The sequence below is a fragment of the Harpia harpyja genome, chromosome 2 (assembly GCF_026419915.1).
Source record: "Harpia harpyja isolate bHarHar1 chromosome 2, bHarHar1 primary haplotype, whole genome shotgun sequence".
Lineage (NCBI taxonomy): Eukaryota > Metazoa > Chordata > Aves > Accipitriformes > Accipitridae > Harpia > Harpia harpyja.
In genome coordinates, this window is record NC_068941.1 from 36,769,023 (window position 1) to 36,790,680 (window position 21,658).

The following is a 21,658-nucleotide window of genomic DNA, read 5'->3' on the forward strand; positions in this document are numbered from 1 at the left end:
ATTGCCAAGGAGAAGAAAGTAGAAAAACCTCATTCAGATGGCCAGATTTGAATTTGATTGGATTTTCTGATAAAACACACCAACTTCATGACACCACTGTCATTGGCCAAGTCAGCTAATTCCACTTATTTTACAATGCACAGAGAGAAAAAACAGTACTTACGTAATTAGCTTTTGGCTTTTTTGTGACTTGCTCATTTCTGGTTTTGCAATTTGTTGGAGAACCTTTTAGTTTCCTTTTACGAGAGGCAGCTTTAAAAAGAATTGAGGCAGAAAAGAAGAATTAATTACTTTCATCAAGTTCACCCCAAAACAGTAGGATCATTCAACCAACACTATAGTAGCTACTTATTAACTGCACAAGATGTTTACCAGTCTCCATAATAGTTTCCTATTATAGTCCACAGATACATTGAAACTTCAAGCAAAGCAGCTGCTTTAAAGTATGTTTATTTATGTCTGAGTTTTCTTTAGTAGTTTGGCAATTAATCAAGCAATTACCTCACATACATAACTGAAACAGCTTGCTTTTTTTTTTTTTTTTTTTACTTTATAATTGCCAAGTGTTTTACACACAAGTTGCATAAAGGTATGTATCTGTCTGTTTTTATTCAAGCACATTGCTTTTGGAAAGTTGGCATTTAATCAAGGCTGAACCCCAATCATGAGTTGGAATATGTACATCACTGCCAATCTGGAAGTGCTACTGACTAATTTCTGGCTCAGGTACACACTAGAGAGGATACCACCAAACAGTTTTCAACATTAACTCCAAATGTCTGAAAGAAAACTGTGCATATTAAGTCAGTGATAACTAAATATCAGTGATAACCATAATTACTTATAAACAGTCCATATAAGCCAGAACTTTCTGAATGTTTTTGGGCCGTGGTGATTATCAAGAGATTATCACTTAGCATTAAGACCTGCGCCATCATCAGGCACATTTTCTGACTGCCACCGTGCACAGCTCATGAAGGAAAGAGCACATTACCACTATTTCTGCACATTCGCTTTGCTTGAAGCGGCAACTGTTACCAGACCAAATTATTGTAAAAAGTTCCTAGTCCATGATCTGGAATAATACTGCAAGTTATATCTTTTTTCCAAGAATGACTGCCTGCAGAGCTTTGATGTCTGATACTAGCATCTCTGGCCAACCTGCCCTCCCAGACTGCCAAAGGAGACCAGGGAACAAGCACACACAGACACACACACACACAAAAAGCACGCTTACTTTCCAATCCAAAAGACTGTCCAGATGATCGAAATAGTTTTAGTTGTGGAAAATTAAGTAGCTATATCTTTGCACAAAATGTATTTTGCATTGAAATATTTTCAAATAAACTTTCTACTAGACTCATTCACTCTCTCTGACATCAGAGATGTGACATATAAATATTTTTTAAAAATAAATCATTAAAATATCCCAAAGGCAGAAAAGTAAAGCATCTGCAATTCTTCCTTTCATGAAGGATTTGGCAAGAGATACTAGAAAACACTGATAAAATTTTTTTCAAAGTCTATGTATTTTTACATATATCGGTATAAATATACGCAGGAGGCACAATTCAAAGCATCCAGAGAATGTGCCAATGGAGGGGAGGCAGCTCTCCTTCACCATTCAGACCTTGACATTTCTGCCCAAGAACCTAATTTAAACAATATTGCCAGGAAAAGCCATGCTACTAGCTTAAGTCTGAGTAACATGTGTTTGTCTTGATATCAAAGCTAAGGGCTGTCAAGCTGCTGTTGGGTAAAGCTCTAGAAGTCATGGGGGCCTCATGCTATTACTGCTTAAGCTCAATTAAAACTACACTCAGGATGGATAATTTGTAATACGAACAGTGACCCTGCAAACCTCTTTGCCCTAAAAAATACATGGCCTCCATATAAGAGTATTTCAAATATCTCCCTGAAGTCACGGGCTGAGCACTCAACAGACTCTGAAGAAAGCCTGAGCATGAGCCATTTTAGAGGCAATTAGACTGGAGCAAAGGATCTGGATAACCATGGTCTCGGGAACTTATCAACACAGAACTCTTCAGAAATCAACCTGTGGTCTTCTGAAACCCACCACATCAGAAAGTGGGATTTTTTTTTTTTTTTCTTTTTGTCATTTGCAGAAGACATTCACTTTGCAAGGTACACTTAATTATCCCTTCTTGTGCTAAGGAAGCATACAGCTGAGGGGATGAAGAAACTCTACTACTGCTAGATGGGAAGCATCCTTGGAGCGGAGGCAGGGCCCACTGGGACTTCAAGGAATCCTTGTCCTCTCTATAAATTTTATCATTAACAAGCAATGAGAAAAGCAGCTCCAGGGTTTCAAAATTTGAAGAGGCATCTGTAATTACTTCCACTGTTATTTGCTGCTACCACTCAAAAAAAAAAAAAAAACCACCAAACAAAAAACTTATTACTGTGACTTCCCCCACCACTACAAAAGAAACAGTCATTTCTGCCCGTTCAAAAAGCAGTGAATATCAGACAGGTTTACATGAGGCTTCAGCTCAGAAGCACCCTCACTGATTTCATGGTTTTCAAGATGTATGGAAAACAACACCAGAAACAAATCACAAGCAGCAGGTATTAATATAACTTCACATCTTTTTCATACCCGTATTTTCAGAGTGTCACATCTAATCTTTATACTTATAAGTCATTTGCAGTCCTTCTTGGTTTAGCTATATACAACTACTGAATTCAGGCTATAAATATGTTTGTCATTTTGAAAGGATAGAAAAATTCGAGGACCTCAGCCACGCTTTTTTAGCAAAGCCATGCTTCACAAAACTGGATCTTGTCCCTGACCTCTCACACGGTGAACACTTCACAACAAGTAAAGCATATCATAAATTGACATAAATAAGCAGATGTTCATTAGTGTCTCCATTTTTAAAAAATGTGTCCAAAATGAGGTGATTTATACCATCACTTTCAGGCATGCTTACTCCTAACTAAATATTTTATACAACAGCTGTGATTAGTGAGAATTTTGCTGCCAAGAAGATTTTTCTGTGGGCTCATATTGAAAGGATGTGAAACAGCATTCTTAGATCAACACAAAAATGGCCAAAAGGCAGCGCCTCCATACCAGAAATCAAAGTGTTTTAGTTCAAACACTGTGAACTGCAACAAAGTTTAAAGGACATATATTAGCTTAAATTGGTTTAATATTAATCAAAACCCTTGAAAAGTAATCATAGTCTTCCAGGAAGGGATTTTCCAGGAGCAGCAGCACACAGAAGTAGTATGTCCCTCAACAATATGCCAGCTTTAGTTTTCTATTGCCAGCATCCAAGAAGTCCCATCTATAGAATCTGATCATGCACAGTGATAACCTCAAAAAGTTGGTCTGGTTGGGTAAAAAAAGAAACAACAAACAAAACACAAAAGCAACCTTTCATTAAAATTAGCCCAATGTTTTAAAGCTTTCCGATAATTGTTAGAAATCTTTGAAGTTGCATATAAAAATCAGAAGATGAAAATACGGTACATACAACGGGGGGGACCAAATGGGCAAAATATCTTCTACTTTAGAAAGGGAATAAAACTGTTCTCCCACAGCACATGAGCTTTCTAGACATATTTGCTTCCAAATACATAGGATACTGCATGAAAAGACATATGAACCTCTTAGAACAACTGAAATAATCGAGAGTGATCAGAAATAGCTTTTTCCATCATATCCAAACCATGACGATCTCTCAGGAAAACCATGGACAACTGAACTGCAAACAGATGGAGACTGCTAACATGGATCAGCTGTTTATAATGATATTAATATTCATACCAACCTTCCACTCCTCCCCCACCAACTCCAGTAAATCAGTCAAAAAGATTAATATAAGAGAAAAGATTTAACCCTGGACTTAGGTGATGTCAAGAAATAAACCCAAAGCCCAAGGATGATGACCCTTTTACATGCTTACCACTTTCTACACACTCCGACATCATGTGTTGGGTTTTTTGGTTTGGTTTTTTGTTTGTTTTGATAACAGCATGAGACTACATAAATTCAGATGCAGAACAAAAAACCCTAAATAAGCTCTGAAGGCTCAAAGGCATGGTTTGGGGGATGTTTTGCTAGAGAACCATGGGGATTTGTCTAAGGTTTAAGACTAATAGTTCTTATTCAGAATTACAAGCAAGTCTTGAAGTCAGCCTGAAAAGAAAATTGTGATGGACCCTGACACAAACAATATCTAGTTATAAGTGGCTACATACTCCGGTATATTTTTTTCATACCACCAGATTTCTCACCTACAACATTTAGAATTACTATTGCTAACTTATTACTATTTGGCTCAACTTCTGGGCAAAGAAGGAACCAGCAAGAACAGAAATCACTTGAGGACCCACACGTAAAGCAATCCTGAGTTTCACAGAACAAACTCCCCTTTTTTGTTCTATTTTTGGATTTTGGTCCACATCCTCTATTCACCTTTCCCCTTGCAAAGCGTGTAATTTCGGGTTTGTATTATTACAATAAACAAACAATAGTTTAACTTTTAGCCTACGCTTTGCCACTTTTTAAATACCTCCCAACCAAGTTTACTTCACTGAATTAGCTACAGCTTCTAAAGTTTTTGTTGGTTTTTTTCCTGGTTAAACATACCTTCGTCATTGAACTTCAAACCAGCAGCTATTGCTTCATCCATTGTGCGTGCTGATTCTATCAACTGCAAAAAAAAGTCAACTGCTAAGTGGTGAGATTTAATCCAGTTGAACAATGGAGGATAATGATAGATCAGGGTGATTGAAATACACTTTAAAAAACACTCCAAAAATACATGTATTATAAAATCCAAGAACAAATTAACAGGTACCAAATTAGCTAGACTGATCACATAAGCTGTATTTGGAAACACTTTAAAAAACCTACTGGAAAACCTTTTTAATACTATCTCATTTACTGTCATTTTTTTTTCCTACTTCACAAACATGCTGTGCAGGTTTACCTAAAAGCTTTTTTCCAAAACCTATTCAAGTTACTATCACAAAACCAGATGATCCAAAAAACTGATTTCTTAACTCATAAAATATCTGCATACTGTTATGTCACACTGGCTGATTTCTAGAAAGTACATTTCATGACACTGCTAACATGCCTCAAAGTTTATCTATACTTCCCCACAGTCCTAGATTCTTTCTCCATCTATGTGCAATCTCAAAATAGATCATTTTTACAAATTAATTGGATGTTGAGACTTTTAGAATGCTTTCTGCAAGTGAGATAACTGCAACAGAAGCAAATGGCCTAAAGGTTACAAATACAAAAAAACATAAAAAATGAAGTTAGGAGGAATCCCAATTCCCAAGTATCTGTCCATGTTTGTAAACAGCATCTTACAATTTTGATAGGAACACACAATTTCCTTTTCAAAAGGCTCACGATTTTTCCTTAACAGCCTTCATCAGTTGTGTAGCGTTTGTCAGGACAGACTGTTCCAGATTCTCCATCTTCCTTCAAAAAATGTTGTGGCTATGTAACTGTGGACAAAAATTTGCACACCCTCTATGTACTACAAAGTTCTACTGATACAGGAGCTATCTTGCACTCTGAGAATAAATACCATCAGCACAATGTACCACTGAGTAGTTAAAAACACCACTGCAGTCACAAAACAGCAGCCAGACACACGTGTCATTTCTAGCTACTTTCTAAGCTACAATGAACTGTTATCGCTCTTTGGTTTAAATACATTCTTCATGGACAAAAACTGAAACTTCATACATTCTGAACATCTACAATGTAAATTTCATTACAACGTCCAGGAAAAAATTCCAAAACTGCTATTTGCAACCCCTTCTTTCTTCCTACTGTAGAGAGCCTAAACATAAAGCTTGATCCACTGGGAAAAAAACACCCAGCAAGGAGCACCAGTAAAATTTCTATATTTCTTTAGTGACATTTCAACCACCGGGAAACTTAACAGATTAATTTAAACACATTTAGCTTTGAAAACTAAAGCTAGTGAAACCTATTTACACATCAGCACTGAAAAGTAACCTTGCTAAAAGTGTATTTTACTGTAATAAGTTATCATAAGGTTACTGTTGATTTGTACTGTACATTGGACAATGACCAAGAGTATCTCAGTCTCCTGGTTTTGGCTGGGATAGAGTTAATTTTCTTCTTAGTAGCTGGTACAGTGTGTTTTGGATTTAGTGTGAGAATAAGGTTGATAACAGACTGATGTTTTAGTTGTTGCTACGCAGTGCTTATCCCAAGTTAAGGATTTTTCAGTTTCCCATGCTCTGCCAGCAAGCAGGTGCACAAGAAGCTGGGAGGGAGCATGGCCAGGACAGCTGATCTGAACTAGCCAAAGGGATATTCCATACCACAGAACATCATGCTCAGTATATAAACTGGGGTGAGTTGGCCAGGAGGGGCCCATCACTGCTCAGGCATCAGTCAGTGGGTGGTGAGCAACTGCATCGTGCATCACTTGTCTTTTCTTGGGTTTTATTTCTCTCTCTTTTTCGTTACATTCCTATTTTATTATTGTTATTATTACATTCTATTTTACTTTAGTTATTAATCTCAATCCATGAGTTTTATTTCTTTTTGATTCTTGTCCCCATCGCACTGGGAGCAGGGAGGAGTGAGCAAGCAGCTGTGTGGCTAAAGTTAAACCACAACACTCAGGTTCACATGTCAGCATAATCAGAATAAATTACAGTAAGTTCAAATCTACTCTCTTTTGCCTCACTGGAAGTACTGAAGGCTTTGAGTATTAAATTTCATAAATGCAAGGGTGCAACGTTTCATCTGCTGAAGAAGATGGCAATGATTTCACTCATTCTGCATTTAATCAGTTAGCTGCACTCCAACAACAGCTGTTATCAGTAGTTATCAACCAAGACAGCTATAACTAAGATTAAACATCACAACAGAAAGAAATAAAAGAAAAATTTTCTATATACTGGAATTCACTATTGCCAAGTTGATCTAAAGGTTTTTTAATATATTTTTATATATATAAAGAGTGTGTGTGTATATATTCATTTTTAAATATATATAATTGTCTGTGCATGTAAGCATGTGTATATGGAAATATTACATAGCTGCAGTTCCCCTAAAATACATTACTTTGATATACCCTTTTGCTAATAAGAATTAAGGCTGTTCCCTCTAATAAAGACAGAGGCTAAGCAGTACTGCCTACAAAATAGTCATCAAAATAAATCAAAAGAACAGCGTATTATTACTTGTAGTAATTCCTGGTCAGTTCTTTGGGGAAAAAGTTCCTTCAGTGTTTGCAGCTTTGCATCTCTTATGTCTTCCTCTACACTCTTTACAGCTGGCAGCTGATCCCCACCATTTACATATGCCAACTGGGGTAGTTCATCTTCAGGCTGTTCATCATCATCAGACTGTTCAGAGCTGCAGTGTGTGGGGGAGGAGAAAAAGAATTAAAATTTATTTCTGCGTATGAATGTTTTACTCTACCAGAACATTACTGTAAACCAAAACCAACAGGATCGCACAAAATGTGTTTAGATGCATTCAGTAACAGTGAATCAACTTGTACCCAAAGAGATACCTCCTATTCAGGACAAAATAAAGCATATATGATTAAGAACAGTCTTCTGTTTGCAGTAAACACATTTCAACTTCGCAAAGGAAAGAAGAAAGGAGGAACAGATAAGGGAAATACCATGACTTGCCCTCGTATTGTGCTATAAAAGGTTACTTGCCAATTTAGCAACAACCATCTTAATACATTTCATCATTTCAGCTACCTGAATTACATCACACCATCTCAACTTTGTCTCAAACAGTCTTGCTAGTATTTATTTGCCCAACAGATAAACAGATGTACGATAAGTTCTTTGTAAAAACTTTCCAGGTGCAGTATCAACTCTGTCCTAGTTCTCAGCTCACTAAGATTCAAAAAATCCTTATGCAGTGTCTTAAACATCTAAACATGGGAAGAACCTTTCTGAAAAAAGCAAAGTCCTGAATTTACTGGAAGATTTATTATTAGAGCTAACCTGCAGGAAAAGCAATCCCTATATATTTTTCACGATACTCAGTTGCACAGAGAAGACTGAATGTAAGTACAGGTCTCCCATCCTACTGCCCTCCATAGACATATAAAAATCTCCTTTCCTGAATGAACATTAATTAAACCGTATGGAGTTTGCCATTTCATAGAGACTTCACCATCAGAAAGGCTTGCCTGCAGGCCTCTTCACACAGATACAGGTAAAAGACTAAAAAGAAACCCGTTTTTCCTCACTATCTTTCTTTAGCAGTTGCAACAGACAGATTGCAATACAGTTGTGAAAAAAGTAGTAACATGCCACTTATGTAGAAGATACACACTATTTTGAGACAACTGTTGATCAAATAATCCTTTTCTCCCTATCCTGTTCAAAAGGCACACACAGTCATGTGAAGTCTCTGGTTGTGCTTCTGAGAGTAAAAAAAAAAAAAAAAATCCTCAAAACAAAAAATAACCTGAATTCCTCTTCAATCCACCAAGCCATTTAGTTGTAAGCTTCAGAAGGTGAATCCAGCATCCACTTTAAAAGTCTTAGTGAAAGGGTATATTAAAATTCCATTAGGATGTTGCAGATCTTTTTGCCTTGATAAGGAAAAAAGTTTCTTTATAAACTGCATTTGAAAATGCAAATAAATCAAATGGATACGGTAAAACTGCAATTCCCTATCCTTTCCTATTGGGGATTAACATCTAGATACTTGTCAACAAAGCCAGAGTTGTACACATCATAATCTTGTCCTCTCTGTATAATCACATTCTTATCAAGCATGAAAAAACACTCATTTAACCGCTAAACGAATATGACTCCAACCCACAAAATCTAGTGTCAGAGTTCTGCTTTTTTCCAACAGAGTCCAGACAGCAATTCTGCTAGGGAAGCTTGCAGCACTGCTTTGCTTTATCCCTTATTCAGGGTAAGGGGGCTAGGATACCCTGCAAAAAAAAAAAAAATTCACAAAACCTTCAAACACTAGGTAACACATGCACTAAAATGCACAGCGCAAAGACACTCGATTGACTGATTCTGTGCAAAGCCAGGCTAAATTCAGCACAAGCCAGAGCTCATAAACCTGGCCAGATCCAAGCTAACTTCTGCCATGCTCTCAATTTGTTTATTAGCTCAACCAGAATGCCACTTGTGAGACAGCTTAGTGGGTTCAGTATACATCAATTAGCACCCGAGCCAACACACCGTGCCAAAGTGTCAGGTACTGGGGTGCCTAGTGCGTAAGAGACTGGTGGCTCCACAGGAATAATGAAGAGTACAAGAGGATGTAGCTTATGTTCATCAATCCCACCAGGAGCCACTCTGCTGTCCTTCTCTCACTCCCAGTAATCAGAATACAGTATAGAAATAACAAGCTGTGGCTCCGCAAGTTGGATCCTGCATGTCTTACTAGTGTCGGCTCCACATGGTACAAAACTGCTTGTACTGCTTCCAAATCAGGTTGATCCCAGAAGCAGTGTAACTATGTTCACACAGCACTTCACACAAGCCAATTAGGTGCATGCAAGCAGCTTGCCGTCTCTGTACCCTTGCACAATTTACAACTTAAACCATAGACAGAAACAGAAGTTCACTCTGCTAACTACTAAATTTATTTTTTTCTTACCAAGCATCTGCCTTAAGTTGAAACTTCGGGGAAGATGCATTAAAAAAAATATTCAAGAATTTCAGGTAATAGCAGCAGGGAAAAGCATTATTGCATTTCTGCTGACAAGCTCCAGTAACTCCATACTCTGTGTAAGGACTGAAAAATCTGAGAAGAGACTACGCCTGTTAAGGCTGCTATTCCCATAAAAGTTTACCACAGATTATTTCAGCCAGACTTTCAAAAAGGCAGGTTAAGCCATCTTGTTTTGCTTAGCACTAGAACATTTAAGGGGCACAGACAATTACCATATTTCTGTCACACAGACATATAACTAGCAGGTAATAAATAGCAGGCGTTTCTTTAAACCATTCCAACTGGTTGTGTGAGATGTCTGTCTGCATCTTATCTCTCCTGCACTCTCCATGATGCCTTTTTAGCACCCATACAAGTGACTTGCACACTTATTTTCTTCTCCCAGCTTATTCAAAAAAATAAATTTCCAAATCACTAAAAAACCCCAACTTTTCACTAAGCATAGCAAACACATCAGGCAACTAACACTTTACTTTAGCTCAGGAACTCTTATACCACACACTGAAGCTCTACTTGCTTTCCTGTCCACTATGGTTTCATAAGAAAATGAAATGAGCTAACATCAACTCCAATATAGTTTAAAACTAATAAAGCAATTTTTATGGATAAGCTTCCAAGTGCCATTAGAAGGATTTCAGAGGGACAAATGCATAAATGTATAATGAACACCACACGTATCATTCAACATCACAGAACTCCTCCCTCCTAAGTGTCTTCTCTGAGAAAATGGCTTAAGATCTGGATTCTTCTCCCCTGGAAATCCAGTAAAGTTTAGTTATGGGCAGGTAAATCACAAGCCAGTAAACTAGAACCTAGCCTCTGATTTTCAAGTCAGTATTTCAAATTAGAACATCACATCAGGTTGCACAAACATTACAGAAAACTGGTTTAAAGCATACATTACAACCACATCTCTCCTTGGAGCCCTGTTTTCTTTTGCAGCACTGAAGTCTCTTGGTTCTTCATCTTCGCTGTCTGAAGACACATCTAGGAACTGTACCCCTCTTCGATGCTTGAAATAAGATTGTTTCCTTGTTCTCTTGGCTTCAGGAGTTTCTGGGATGGCAGAGTACCGTGTGCAAGCAATTTCAACAGAAGAAAAGATAGGAGACAATGACTTAAGACTTCAAATATTTATCTGTACTTAGAGCATCAGACAGCTATGATTTCATCCTTATACACAGCAACCATCTAAAAAGAACTCACATCCTTATACATGGAAGATTCCTGTAAGCTGTATACCTCAATGGTAACTTACCTGGCAAAAGATCCTCAGCCCTCTTAGATCAAACAAATAATTTTTATACCACAAAGTTTAAGAGATCAGGTATTTTAGGTTAATAACTACTTATAAATACATCTTTATTTTTGGAAAAATGAATCATCAGCAAAATCCTCTGAACTACTTCCAGGTTGATCAGGACATAGACAGAAACATACTGGTGTATCTGATGGCTGATTTATGATCTGCTTGTCTTGATAGCGTTTCAGAAAGCAAATGCTGGTGCTGTACCGCAGAAAATTAGGAAGCTACACCAAGGAACTTGACAGGTAAGTTGCAAGTCCTATAGAGATATAATGTATTTAGCCAGTCTTTTCCACATTATGCTCCAGATGATTCTTAACAAAGAAACCCGGCATATGGAAGGATGCTTTGTGTTACGTACAAAGCATCAGGATATACAGAATCTATACATAATCAGGATATATCACTATGAAGACATCTCACAAATCATATACTACCTTCAATGACACTTGCAAAATTGACCCACTATGCGTGCATTAGCATGTATTAACTTTGCAGTTCTGAACACGCTTTTAAGACAACCAAAAGCATAAGCAGTCAGTCTATCCATATAATTCCTGAATTAGTCATGAATAATGCATGACTAAGTCCCCCAATGTCAGCTACAGCTGAAACCAACTCCATGCACGTATCTAGATGGGGAAAACATGACCACACAGGGAAATCCACACAAAACCTGACATACAAAATAGGTCTTGCACCTGAAGCGGAGAGATGATTAGAACACTGTAAAACAAAAAATCAAGAAGCCTACACTTTACTAGACTTTGCCCTGTCACCCTCTTTCAGCACAGTACCAAATGCAGCTAAGGTAAAGTATGCTCTAAGTGCATATATTGTGTATTTCAAGGTGGTTCTAACTAAAACTGATGCTCCCATATAAGCCTGGGCAAGGTAAAACACATGGTTCAATCCATTGCCTATGGAGACTAGAACTGTTCTGCTACCATCTCTAGAAAACCCTAAGGAAAAAAAGATTTTTAGTTGATACACATGGACTTGAACGTGCAGCTTCTAGCTCTTCTGTCTTTAAACCTGCATTAAACAGAACTAAATACTTGGACACAACTGCCACCTCTTAAGTGTGCTATTTCATGTCAGTAACTGAAGAAAAGCACTCAAGGCATTTTGCAAAAGGTGTGAGCCAAGAACCGCACATAGCCTGACCCAGTGCAGCAGTCCCACGCATTCAAGACTTCATTCCTTTCTACCACTTCCCCATTTTTACAGCCAGTGCTAGGAAGAAAGAAACAGTTAGTAATCCAAGTAATTTTGTCTAAGACCAGACAAATTACAGACCCCAGAAGCATATGACTGAAGAGAGGAAGGAGAATGTACAAAGCGGAGGATGTGATAGCTGCAGAGAGCATTTTCTGTATGAAAGTAATCTTGCAGAAAATAAATTTAAAATAACTCACTGTGGCAGCATTTGATGGAAACAAAGATAAATCCTAAAAGTACAAGCAATTTGCTGACGCAGGAAACTACCAGGTGATACTGGCTTTGAAAGGGAAAGGTACCCAATAAACTAAAAAATTATGGTACCAAATGTCACATAGCGCACTACTGAAAAAGAACAACTTGAAAATGGAGCTTAACACCGGTTAAGAGGATGGGACTAAGTGTAACTCAAACTTCTTTAATATCCATGAGGAAATGTAAGTAAGGGTTCAATGACAGTTCAAAAAAGCAATCACTGAAGCCTTAAGTCTTCATATGACCTTAGCTATGCATAGGAAAAACCCTACTGAAAATATGAAACACGCTTCCAACCAGGCATTAGTCCATTAGTTTGGAAACAGAGGAGAGAGAAGAATGAAGAGCACGTAATTATTGTCATCTCAGCTTTTAATTCACAAAAGAACATCACCGTCTGTCAAAGAGTTAGTTAAAACAAGTAAGAATTGTCTTGTTTTGGCATCCTGTTTCAGCAGAGAAACCCATGTTTTAATTTCCACCTCAAAACCTCTATCATCTGGCATTTCCATATTTCTTACTGACCAGGTTTAATAAGAAGGGGTTGGTCTGTCTTTTGTGCCAAAGAAGAATCTGCTTCCCAGGTGACTGGCAAGTTTTACCTCCTATCTGCTGCTGCTGCTGCCACCCAGCCCACACTTGCTTCTCTGCTCCAGAACCAGGGGCACACAAACAGCAGCCGCCTCCTGCTCCCCTCCTGGCTGATCAGGACAAAGGTCTGCTGGCAGCAGAAACACACACACACACAACGCGGACCCCTCCGGTCGCTGGCCTTAGATACCCAGACCACCCAGGATGGAGCCTTAGCCTCCTCGCTTGCTGGCACCAGAGCCCCCAGGACCTACACCCCACTGTGGCTGCCAGCGCAGACCCCCTTGCAGTCTCGCAGACACACGTGCCGTGGATCTCTCCACCTTCTACCCGGTGCCTGGCACCGGCTCCCCTCATCTTGGGTTGCCCCATGCACAAACAGACAGCTCAGACCCTCTGGTCCCTCCCTGGCTTCCCAGGCTGCTTCACCTGCTCGCTGGCTTGTCGCCTGGTACCCCCACTCCCTCCGCAGGGGCTGCGCAGGGGGGTGGCACCACAGAGACGCAGGCCTCCGCAGCCCACGCTGGTTGTCACTTGATTTTCCACTCGCTCTGGTCCCTTCATCTGCTGGCACACCAGACACATGGGCCCCTGCGACCCCTGGTCCTTACTCCAGCTGCTGGCACTTAGACGCCCGTGCACACAGAACAGATTCCCCTCATCCAGGAAAGTAGCTAGAAGAGGATTTTAATGAGAAGACAGGACTGACTATGGCGATCACAAACAAGGTATGGTCAGACAAGTATACCTGTCTGTGTGTAACTGACCCCCTGTTATCCATCCCCTTATCCCTCTACCTTCCCCACACTTGTTCCTCCACAAACCACTGTGATCCCTCCCCTTCCCCACCTTCGGTTCCTCCCCTTAAACATCCCACGGCAAGTTTCATACAAACCAAAAAAGCTCTTACTTGCATCTCATAATAAGTCCCATATCCCTAAAAGTAGCAACCCCCCTCAGTCTGAACAGTGCTCCTTGGGAGCCTTGCTGTTGGCTCATGGCGACAGGCCCTCAACTCATGGGGCCGACGGCCCTCCTGTGACAGCCCTAGGAGAAGCCAGGGCAGGGGCCATTCCTCCGATCGGGTTATTCGGGCTCCCCCACCCGCCGCTGTGCCTCTGTGCGAAAACAAGCCTTTTACCCCATGACGTGACACAACAAATCCCACCTATGTGGCTGGTATTGAAAAAGAGGAGCTCCCCGCTGTTGACAGCGTCTGATTTGCGTTGTAAGAAGATGGATGAGAACACAGAGCAAGAGTGAACAGGTAGAAGAGATCCCAAAATTAGAGAAAGAATAGCTATAGTTTATTAAGAGCCTCAGTGAAGGACAACCAGACAGTAATTTACTCTGAACTGGGGTGGTGGATGGGTGGCAAAAAAAAAAAAAAAAGTCTCCCCTGGAGAGCTTTGAATCACAAATAAGAAAACAGACCAAAACAACTACACAGGGAAGGTGCAGGAGAGTCAGCTACATAACTCCTGGGAGAGTTGAGTTTTAATGATACGACTGTCAGAGTCAGTCCTCATGTGAAAGGATTTTATAGCCTCATAATGCAAATACAGCATCATGGGCATCCTCTCCTCTCTAGCGCGTCAATCCTTTCTTAAAACTCACATGCCTATAATCCAAACAGCAGTGGTGCTTTCTCAGCTGCTAACTCTGGAACCATAATTTCGGCTGGAAATAAAAGCAGTTTCTTCTGCCTCCATTCACTAACGCAGAAACTTGCTGAGTCAAGTTACTACAGAGCATAATGCCAGTTTTCAAAACTGATTTGCCAGCAGAGACTAGACACATAAGAGGCTAGAATAAATTCATCTGATAATCAAATGCAGAAATGAGCTACATGGTGTCCAGTTCCTTCACCTGTAATAAAAGGCCTCAATTTTAATCGAGTTACCAAAAAAATCTAAACCATTTCTATCACTTTCAAAACATGACAGAGGATTATGGCAATGATTTGTAGAAGAGGCAAAAGTCTTACTTTACAAAGTAATCTTGTTATCCGGAAAAGCCCATACACATGTAAACTTAGGAAGGCCTAAAAATTACTAGTTCTGAAGCAGTAACACACTGTCCCAAGACAGGCCTCCCTGCAACCAAGACCAACATGCCGTAGACAGTTCCTCAGCAGTACCTTCTTCTATCTGTCCACGTTTGGAAGGAGACATGTTGTCCTTGACACAGTTACTTTACTTTATCTGAAAACCATATAAGTTTTAAGACAAATACTGGAGAAGAGCAAGAGAGACCTCTGGGAATGTATCAAACATTTTTGTTAGATTTAAACATAAAGATGCAGGCAAATTTCTTTCAGCAATTCCTCTCTAGCAAAGAAAAATATATAAAGTTGTGCTAGCTGAGCAAGGGTTATCACAATAGGACAGAAATAGGAGATGCATAAAAGGTGTGAATGGAAATACCAAAACAGGTCTTTAAGAAACAGAAGTTCATATTTCTACTGAATTAACAGAATTGACCAAGCCAGTTTTCGTGATCTTTGCCTTATAGACTCGCCTATATTCCAGACTTATTCCTCCTGCAAGTGGCATGACATGCAAATGACAGGTACTCATGACAGCTTTGCTAATAAGCATCCTTGCTGGATTTAAAAAACAAAAACAAAAACCAAAGGAAGCTTACAAAAGTAACACAGTCTTAAAAATAATTTTATTCTTTACAATATAAACCTTGGAAGAGGTTTAGATTTAAAGAAAAAGAGTATTTACTGTTTCACGTGGTGACTTCTCATTTTATTTTTACTTTAAATAGCACTCACTGTCCAGTCTTCAAGACAACTCCTAACTCCTATACCTACGAAATGCTGAGCTGCCTGGAAAAAGCGTTCTCCCTCTCAAAAAAGCAGTATTTCTTTCTCGCCCTCCTCCACCTATTCCACTGAACAGAATCCCTTATTAATTGGGGGAGGGTGGAAGAGAGCAGAAATCACATATGTCATTAGGAGTCCTCATATTTAGAGCAAATTATAACCTTGTAGAGTAGTAACAAATTAAACAGTTATTGCCACAGCATGTAATTATTGGAGGCAGAATTTCCTGATTATAGGCGATTAAAGAGGACTATTAAGGAATGCCTGCAATCATAAAACCAGTGTTTGACTCTAAGGCCAGAAATAAGAAAACACAGAAGTATCCCTAACTGGAGATGTAAACAACAAAAACAAACCCCAACAGCAACTGATTTTTGCTATCATACAAAGAGACTCCATGAGAATAACTGGATCAAACTGTCTATGATTATATGGAGACAGTGTTAAGTTATGGATGAAGGTACTCAAATGCAACTATTTTTATAATGTTAGAGCAAATATTTTTTTTACTTTAGTAAACACACAGCCTCAACTACTCTTGAAAAAACTTCACCTTGAATTTTTTTTTTTTTTTTTAAATCATACTCACTACAGTCTTTTGGGAAGCATATGCCTAGTGCAGAGCCATAATATATTGCCCTATAATTCCAAATATAAACTCCTACACAAACCATTCATCACAATTAGAGAAAGCCAGCCTCTTCTCTCCCAAATAAAAAACAAAACTGAGGTAATACTTATAGGCTTACCACATTTACTAACACTGCACAACAAACATTGTCAAGTGGAAAGTAATTTCCACCTAGTTTTGGAAAGCAGTACCAAATGCATGCTACTCAAGTTTACAAGCTAATTAATATTCCATTATCAAAGGAAAGTCTTTTTCATTTGCTAAACCAATCTTAAATATGTGTTACTCTAAGGAGACTTCTTAAGGAGACCATATTAAAATGATGGTTCCTTCAACATATTTTCCCATGAATCCTCAGAAAAGTTCACTAGGTACCGCAGTCATTACTTTTCTCCAGAAATGCTTTAAGTAGAATTAGACTCTACGAACTGTGACATAAGCAAAAGACATGACTTCCTCATATCATAAAGAAAATTATTACAGGTGAGGAAAAAAAAAAAAAAGCAGTCCCAGTGCAAGTGGATGATATGACACTCTCAACATCGTACCCTGAAAGTACAGTCATTTGGGTTATATATTTGAATAGTATAGAGGGGATATCAACAAAATCAACCATCAGTTACAGGATTATATATAGTAGTTTAATTTCATCTACAACTTTTATTTCAATTCATTGTTGAAGCTTTGTAAGCATGCTTTTTGAATACTCATCTCATTTTGAAATTCATAATCGTAATTATTCTGATTTATATAGTTCTAATACAGTTCTGCTCCACTTCTACAATTGGAATAATCTCATTATCTTAGTACACCAGGCTGTTTACATAACTAAAAACATCTAATTGAAAATTAAGATAGCTTCACTGGTTTCTTAACAGACTAACAGAAACCAAATGTGTGTATTATTTAGTAAATAATACTAATTTTTACAGAAAATTGTAGTAAGCCACTTCAGTGCATTTTTCCAACTCTTTAGATAGGTATCTTCCAGATATAACTTGATAACTGCCCCCGTAGTAGGTTTCTACCCCTCAGTTAAGTGATGTTCAGAATTACCAACTACAAGTTGGCTGCAAAGTCACTGCAAGCCTGTGTAATTTTGAATATACACAAGCGTATAAAGACAACCAATTCTTCTGGCCATCATACTACAAATTGCTTATTAAACTGTAAGGTATGCATGTTCAATACAAAGCAACAAGAAACATTCCATACATACATACCCAGGGTGCAAAACAATCTACCAGTATTAGTTTGTCCTGGGAAAACAAAACAAAGAGCTAAAAAGATTGTGTCAGGAAACACCATAATAGACGTACATCATCTGACTATTTTTTCCAGGATGAATGAAACTAAAACAATCATATATTTTTGTTAGATGCATATTTCAGGACACCTGACAAAACAGCAATCTAAAGAAAACCCTAGGAAATGATACTGAACCATTTGCACTCCTGAAGGAAAAAGTCTGATTTTAAAATTATATTTATATACACAATATGACTGCATGATACCAAATGAAATAGAAAAAAACAGCCATCAGCTATTTAATAATTCTTTTTGTTTGTATAAGTGAAATAAAGAACACTCTCCTCTTGTTTCACCAGTTTCATATACCAGTATTTTGTGAATCCACTGTGTTTGTCTTTAGAAGAAATACGAGTAATTGTTGTCCTCACATGATTTATTGAGCATTAGGGCAAGTTAATTTTAGTCAACTTGGTATAAACTGCTTCTTGTACAAAACAACTCAATACTTTGGCTTATGTATTCAGCAGTAGAGAGAGCACTCAGTGCCATAAGCTGGTCATCTCTGTACCTTTTCCATGATAATACAAGGAAAAAAACCCCAACAAATAGCTGTCCGTTTTATTTGACCCAAAGCAAGAAAAATTCTGTCTTCCTGTTGCTAATTTGGAAAAAAAAGGAGGACTGGCATCTGCTAATCGAATCTAGTTTCCTCTTCTACATTTAAGTGCCTCCTATCTTGCAGACAAAATTTGAGTGTTTTATTTTTGGTTAACTTCTATAGATGTAGAAAACGTTATTTGATTTTTAAAATGGTTAATTAATTCCTTTAAATGGGTTACATAACAATGATGTGCAAAGAAGTGGAAAAAAGTCACCAAACCACTCCATCTTCTTTAAACACTTAGCATCTGTGTAAGATGAAGCATTATGTAATCGCAAAGTACTAGCAATTACATCTCTTTTTTAAACGTTAATTAGCACCCCAGTTCTACACCAGCATCTGTGTCCATGGACTCTTAAAAGTCAGCTACTTGCTGTAGTTGTCTGCACTTCTACTCTACTCTGTTTTACTGGTAGCTACTATCACCTCCTACTAGTTTTCCTCACAGTTACTTCGCCTTCCACAATGGCTCCTCTTTGAGGCTACCCTTCATCTTTCCTTTTATTACCTTATATCTAAACTCATACTCATGCCTCTAAGTTAGATATTATGTCCCTTCTCCTCCTCAGTCCTACCCCTGTATTTTGAAAAACAACAAGCTCCAAAGTTTGTTGGCCTTGGTAGTTATGGTCTACCTACATGCTTCCACTGACAAAGTCCACAGGCAGAAAAAAGGAAAAAAATATAATATTAAAAAAAATCATAAAGACAAGCCACAAAACAAGCAGCACCATCCATTATTTCACATCTATGTTCACAGTTCAATAAGGGTACCTGCATTCAGTAACCCCTACACCACACAAGACATTGACTTATCACAGACAGGAAGACAACACCTGTTCCAAAGCATACTTCCTCAGAGTGCCAGTTTTTTCATGCAATCCATTACACAGCACACACATGCAGAAGCCACAACTAACACTTGCTCGCTTCTTGTGTTAAGTTCTCCCTGCCACCAAAACATCCTCTCTGCTAGTGGATGCAGGCTACTTAACTCCAGACTGGCAACTCTCAAGCCAGGATTTAGAGGGTTTTTATATTTTTTTTAAACATAAGGCACCGATTGATATTTACTAACGTAAACATGAGAGCACTCCAGTTAACCTGCACAAACCCAAAATTCATCGAATAGTAAATATCAATCTACTATACTATTGATTTGCCTCACCTTTAAAAGAGGAACTCCTCCTTGTACATGAAAGGTTCTCTGTTATCGCATAGATAAGGTACTATGATAAACTACCTTCCACCAAGGGGAAGTTGTATGCAAAACAGATGTAGTTAAACGCCAACTGATACTGTTGCTCCATTACTGACTAAATGCATAGTCAAAGTCTGTCTGATCTCTCCAATAACACTTGTATCTTGACATTCATATCAGAAGTGTTACAGGGAATGTCTGAAACGTATAAAATAATCAGCAACAAATAATTTATGTTCTTCCATTCTTACTCCTTCAGTACAGAAAACCTACTGGTGAATGTGATTATGCAGTTGACAGCTGTTACAGTTGTTTGTTACTATTAACTGAGGAATCCAACCAGAAACAGCACATGTCTAGTTTATCAGCCAAACAAACCAATAAATTACTATACATGCAAGTTTTTCTCATTTCCGTGAAAACAACAAGCTGCTGCCGGAAAAGAGAACAAATGCTGCTACAAAACTATTAATACAACCAGCTTGTGAGAATCAGCAGCAGGTTTCTCAGTGCTTTACAAAACCAGGCCCAGCTGAAAAGAAACTGTTTTCTTTCTTTTCACTTTTATCTGCAATATTCCACATTACATTAGCCTAGGACTCTAGTGAAAAAGTTAAGTCTGTATAGCGATGCATTTTTCAGACTACTAAAGGTGGTTTTTTTCCTTTGAAAACCCTGAGATACTGTATTAGTGTAAAGTATCAGTAAAGATAATAAATAGGAAAGCATGAACATACGTTAAACATTTAACTTGTAGGTTGTTTACTCAACTGAAAAAAACATTTCAGCTTTAGTTATCGGACACTTTCCGACTTGCCTGTAAACACACAGATTCAATGAGAGCAAGCACCGTTACAAATGAGGATACTTTTGGGGAAACTGCTGTGAAATGTGTCTGCATAGCAAAGCACGTTTGTAGAACAAGCAAAGAGGAAAAACAAAAATCCCAAACAAAACAGTTATTTTCCTTCTAGCGACGAAGTACCTATGCTGTTCTTATGCTACGTGCAAAACACCTGACTCACCGGTTATCTCCGTCACATCCGAACCCGGAGTATCTGGCCTGTTGCTGTCATCCGTAGCCTCATCCTCGTCCCCTCCAGCAGCACCACCCGCTGCAGAACTAGCCGCCTGCGCCTGGGCTCCCGAAGGAGACACGGTTTCCTGCTCCGCGTTTTTTCTCTTCCTCTCAAAGCGAAAGCGGTCCAAATTGTAGAGACTCATATTCCTGACCTATCGCTGCCGCCCGCGGGAGAGAAGACGGGCTCCACCGGGCAGTTTCTGTGGGAAAAGCCGGGAAGAGGCAAGAGGCGGCAGGGCTCATCAGACGCGGCTCAGGAACACGCCGGCGAAGCGGCCGCGGCCGGAGGGCCCCGCCGACCGGGCGCTCCCCAGCGCCGGCGCCCCCGTTCCCACGGAAACGGGAGGCCAGCGACGCCGTCAGGCCGCGGGGAGGCACCTGCCCACCCCCGCCCACCGCCCTCCTCCCGCTCCCCCGGGCTCCCTCCTCCTCCTCTTCCTCCTCCTCCCCCCCCACCACGGCCCGCACCCCCCGGACCCGCCGACGGGCTCCGCACACGCACCTGCCGCGCACCGGGGCCGGCACCGGCGGGGCGCGGCGGGCCGCGGCCGGGCAACGGAGGGAGGGAGGGAGAGGCAGCGGGGCCGGCCCCCCGAGGCAGCTGCCCGCCGCCGCGACGGGGAGGGAGCGGGCGGCGGGGAGCACGGCGCTCCCCGAAGGCTGTGGCGGCGGCGCGGCAACGGCCCGCTCCCTTCAGAATCTGATGCGCGCTGGCGTCGGCGCCCGGTTATGACGTCACCGCCGCCCCACCAATCGCCCCGCCCGGACGGGGCGCGCGGGCGCGTGCGCCTTCGCGCCTTTTCCCTCGAGACCGGCGCGGGCGGGTTCCTGCCCCACGCGGGAGGGGGGGTGGGGGGGCGGCGACCGTCGGTAGCGCAGGCAGCGGCCCGTGGGGTTGGGTGGCTCTGCACCGAGAACGCC

General features: G+C 40.0%; 1 protein-coding gene across 2 annotated transcripts in view; it reads right to left on the minus strand.

Annotated features, from left to right (window-relative positions):
* The window catches only part of SMARCAD1 (SWI/SNF-related, matrix-associated actin-dependent regulator of chromatin, subfamily a, containing DEAD/H box 1), a 47,751-nt gene extending 26,325 nt beyond the window's left edge, over window positions 1–21,426 (minus strand). Inside the window, exons 1-6 of one of the 2 annotated variants that reach the window (XM_052776323.1) lie at window positions 21,240–21,426; window positions 20,682–20,937; window positions 10,606–10,762; window positions 7,219–7,393; window positions 4,622–4,685; window positions 164–252 (exon numbers count right to left, since the gene is read on the minus strand). In XM_052776323.1, coding sequence (XP_052632283.1) covers window positions 164–252; window positions 4,622–4,685; window positions 7,219–7,393; window positions 10,606–10,762; window positions 20,682–20,880 — 684 coding nt within the window. In that variant the 5' untranslated portion in view covers window positions 20,881–20,937; window positions 21,240–21,426. Of the gene's footprint in view, window positions 1–163; window positions 253–4,621; window positions 4,686–7,218; window positions 7,394–10,605; window positions 10,763–20,681; window positions 20,938–21,239 lie in introns of those variants that run through there. The other variant, XM_052776331.1, reaches the window with a different exon arrangement.
* Window positions 21,427–21,658: the final 232 nt, after the last annotated feature.